Raw genomic sequence first — 4,612 nt, 5'->3', positions numbered from 1 at the left:
TGTGTGTTTGGTGTGTGTGTGTGGTATGTGTGTGTGTATGTGTGTATGTGTGTACATGTGTGTGTGGTATGTGTGTGTGTATGTGTGTACATGTGTGTGTATGTGTGTGCGCGCATGCTCTGATGATTATTAAAGCACTAAAATCTTGACTATCTTTACTAAGAACATACTTTTCCCATCCAAGTCTAATTCATGATATTTTAAATTTTTATTTATTTATTTATGAGTATGATAAGTGTTTTGTTTATGTAAAAGTATCTTTTATTTGCCTGAGGTAGCTGTCATCTGGGGGGGGGGCATGCTACCCCAGTCTGCTAACCTGGGCCTGCTTCTGGAAGCTTCTAGCCTCTGTACAATCTTATCTAGGCCTAGGATGTTTTCAGCCTCTGACACTTGCTGCTGAATCAGCTCACCCTTTCTTGTTCTTGATGACTGGTTTAACTCAGCTGTTCTGGCTCAGGCTTCTCTCCAAGCTGACTGATTCAATCTGGCTTCTCTCAGTTGCTTTGCTTGGATTTGTACTAGCTTTGACGACATGTTCTAATCTTCAGCCTCCTTCTCATTCTCTGGCTCGTTCTGTCTACACCTGTGTCTAGCTTGCTCTCTCTCTTTCCAGTTTGTCTTTATACAATTATCCCTGTAAAACTGCCTTCTCTCCTTTTTTCTCTCTGCACTCTTTCTTATGTGGCCTCTCTTCCCTCTCTGTCCTCATGAAAGTTGGGCCTATTCTATTCTGTCAAGTCTGTCTCTGATTTGTCACTTTGCCTCTCAATTAGACATCACCTTCAAAACACGAGTGCTCCCTTCTACAAGAGAATGCTTGGGATTAAAGGTGTGTACTAAGGGTGTGTCTATATTCCAGTCCTTAGCTGGAATCCAGAGTAGCCATGTTGCTGGATTAAAATGCCTGTACATGCCTACACATAGGTTTGCATACCATGAGCATGCCTGGCACCTGTGGATGCCAGAAGTAGACACTGGATCCCCTGGAACTGGAATTACAGACAGTTGTGAGCCACCATGTGGGTGCTGGGAATTGAACCCAGGTCTTCTGCAAGAACAGCAGGTGCTCTAAAGCACAGAGCCATCTCTCCAGCCCCGGTTTTCTCATTTTTAAACATCCAGTTTGCGTGTCTTAGGTATGAATTGGTTGGTACCTCCAGAACTGTGGGAAAATAGTGACGATCTTGGTCTTGAGACATAGCTCAGTGGTAGAAAACACGTGCAGCATCCTCATGTGTGAGGTCCTGGGTCCCATCCCTAGTCCACGTGTGAGGTCCTAGGTTCAGTTCCCAGTTATGAAAATGCTTTATTTTATAAAAGTTGCCTTGGTCATGGTGTCTCTCTCTTCATAGCAGTAGAACAGTGACCAAGACACTTAGCACGTGTGAGATCCTGGGTTCGTCTCCAAGTCCGGAAACCCTTTCCCCACCAGGTGCTGCAAAAGCAGTGGTCTCTGCCTCCCAAGGCACCTGCACCTCTCTTCACTGGGTTGTCCCTGAGTAATGAATATCCATGATCCCGTGATAATGTTTTTTTCTAGGGATATGAGGATATTTAATGCAGCTGTGAGGTGGAGGTGAGGGCATCAGGAGTTCAAGGTAATTTTCAGCAACAGAGTGAGTTCAGGGCCAGCCTAAGCTACATGATACCCTGCCTCAAACCCACTCAGCAAACACATATGAAGCTGACAGACCAATAAAACGACTTCAAAGCATTCATAACCTAGAAGATTAGTAAATTAACAGAGTCTTGTAAATATTTTGCACAAAGCCCAGCCGTGGTAACACACACCTTCAATCTCAACACTCGGGAGGCAGACACAGGAAGATCTCTGAGTTCAAGGCCAGCCCTGGTGTACAGAGTGAGTTCCAGGACAGCCAGGGATACAACAAGAAAGCCTGTCTCGAGTAGAGTGAAGAGACACCATGACCAAGGCAATTCTTATAAACAAAAACATTGAATTGGGGCTGGCTTACCATTTCAGAGGTTCAGTCCATTATCATCATGGTGGGAAACATGGCAGTGTGCAGGCAGGCACGGTGCTGCAGAGGCAGCTGGGAGTTCTACATCCTGATCTAAACGCAGCAGCAGGAGATTGTCTTCCACAGGCAGCCAGGAGACTTGAGTGCTGGCCTCCTACTCACAGAGATCTATCTGCCTGCCCCTGTCTCTGAGTGCTGGGATTAAAGCCACACTACCACTGGGCATAGAAATGTATACTTACAGGAAATTAGACAAAGGTCTAACTAAACAAGTCTCCCGTGCCCTGTCATACCTCCTGCTAACTCAGAATGATATAGGAATGTTAAGAAACGAAGTCAGGTGTGATACATTGGCTTTGAGAACTATCTGGATCTAATTCTTGATTTCTTTTTTCCTTTTCTTTTTCTTTTCTTTTTTTTCTTCAAGAAACCACCTAACCAAACGAGTGAAAACCATCCACAACACTGGGAAAGGGTACGAGATTCAGAGCTTGTACACAATGCTTGATAGGATTGACCAGTACCAGAAGAAGGTGATGCACAGCTGGACGGACAAGCAGAAGCAGCTGGAACAGAGACGAAAGCAGTGCCTCCGGTCTATGACACAGTTCTTCAGCCAGGTGACCTGTTTCCCGTGCCTCCTTCCCAGGGGGCTGCAAGACAAAGACGGTTCTATGGGTTTTATTTTACTGGAGACATAATCTCTCTCCTATGTAGCCCTGACTGTCCTGGAACCTACTATTACAGACCAGGCTGACCTCGAACTCACAGAATTACCTGTCTCTGCCTCCTCCCAAGTTCTGGGATTAAAGGAGTGCTCCATCATGCATAGTTCAAAAAAAATTATTTTTTGACAATAACATTTTCCTGACTAGACCATACGTATTCATACATATTTGTTTCCTGAGGCTGTTGTAACAGGGTACCAGCAATCTACAATAGAAAATAGCCGGGTGTGGGGGCTCACACCTGTAATCCTAGCTAGCGCTCTAAAGGCTAAGGCAAAAGGATTGCTGTTTGAGGCAAACCTGGGCTACATGGGTAATTCCAGGGCAGCCTTGGCTATAGGGGAACTTCCCCATCTTGAATATCTGCCCACTCAAGTACTGACAACCATTAAAAGAATCCTCGGCCACTGCCAACAAGAAGAAAATACCTTCCCATCTTCTAGAGGCAAGAAGTTTATGAAGTCAAAGCATCTCAGGGTTCACTGTCTCTGGAGGCCCCGGGAGAGATTTGTTCCTCGGCTGCCATTCTTTAGCCTGTAGACTTGTAACTTCGGTCTCTGCCTTCAGATGGCCAATGTGTCTCTGTCTCCTCTTCTGACTCTGAGGAGAAACGGCAGTGAATTCGTTACACACCTAAGTAGCCCAGGATGCTCTCATTTTAAGAAGGTTAATTACATTTAAGAAGGTTAAATACAGCCAGTATTTCTGCGTCAGCTTCCCAAATGCTGGGATTCTAAGTATGAGCCACACAGAAAGTATGGCTCCTGACTCATTATGGCTGGCTACTCTTTTCCTCAGAACATTAAGAGGCCAGTTTTAAACCACGAGTTTACAAGGAGCTTAGAATTTATTTAAGTTGCTTATACCACACCCTGCACAGAGATCCCAGTAAATTCTGGCACCGACCTCTGGAGTCCCTTTTGAGGAAGTGCCAGTACAATGGCCTTTTAAAACGTTTCAGAGCTAGAGTAAAGTACTTCACCCTGAAATTGTGAGCACAAGCTACAGGATTTTGGTTTCCAAGTTTGTGAGCATTGGGTGCCTGCAGAAGTAAGAAGGTGGCATCAGGGCACCTGGAGACATTACAGAGCCCTGGCCCTTGGCAACAACGATGCTTGATTCTAGGCAAAGCGCCGCCTCTCCAGCCCTGAAGTCTACGGTCGTGATAACACGGAAGAGCAAGGCCTATGGGAGCAGCTTCAGCAATTAGGACGCCACACAAGATCTGTCTTCGAATATGGTCGATTTATCCACATGAACCGTCCTTATAGTATCATGCTAATATAGAAGTTAAGCAGTCATTTCACCAAGCGGGAGTCAGTTGTTTGGGCAGAAATGCTGCCGCAGGGTTCCACTGGGGAATATTCTTCTGTGAGGATGCTTCTGAGCTCCACCGTGTCCTCCCGGAAGTCCTTCCGCTGAGGCAGGCTGGGAAGTTGGCACTGATGGAGGTCTGAGAGGTCTTTGGGAGCATAGCAGGCATTGCCAGGCAAGTTTGTGTGCGGCCAGCGATGGCGCCGTAAGTCCCAACGGTCACTGAGGCCACGCACAGTCTCAAGTCTCTTCTTACTCATGGGTACCAACAGGGCTCTGACTAGGGAGCACTGCAGCGAGATCCTGGAGTCAGTTCCCAAAGTTCCAGCTCTTGTATCACTTCATTGGGCGGTAGATTTGCGCTCTCAGGACTCAGAGCTTGGAGCTGGCACACTAGCGCCACAGCTTGCCTTGGGGTGAGTTCACTAGCTCGGCAACGCTGTCCAAGAGCTCGGCTCCTCTCTGCGATGGGGGTGGGGTGGGATGGATCCTGCCTCTGAGGCATCAGGAGTCACATTATTTACAATTCACAAAATAGTTTTTAAGATATGTTCCTTACAAATACTTTTTTTTTTTTTTTTTTTT

At 46.3% G+C, this 4,612-nt stretch overlaps 1 protein-coding gene across 1 annotated transcript in view; it reads left to right on the top strand.

Moving 5' to 3' along the window:
- Nucleotides 1–4,612, top strand: part of Fam186a (family with sequence similarity 186 member A) — a 46,876-nt gene that overhangs the window by 30,432 nt on the left and 11,832 nt on the right. Inside the window, exon 8 of the mRNA XM_021182797.1 lies at nucleotides 2,413–2,605. Coding sequence (XP_021038456.1) covers nucleotides 2,413–2,605 — 193 coding nt within the window. The remainder of the gene's footprint in view (nucleotides 1–2,412; nucleotides 2,606–4,612) is intronic.

Source organism: Mus caroli, chromosome 15 (assembly GCF_900094665.2).
Source record: "Mus caroli chromosome 15, CAROLI_EIJ_v1.1, whole genome shotgun sequence".
Classification (NCBI taxonomy): Eukaryota; Metazoa; Chordata; class Mammalia; order Rodentia; family Muridae; genus Mus; species Mus caroli.
Note: the sequence above shows the minus strand (reverse complement) of the source record. Positions and strands in the feature narration are given on the sequence as shown.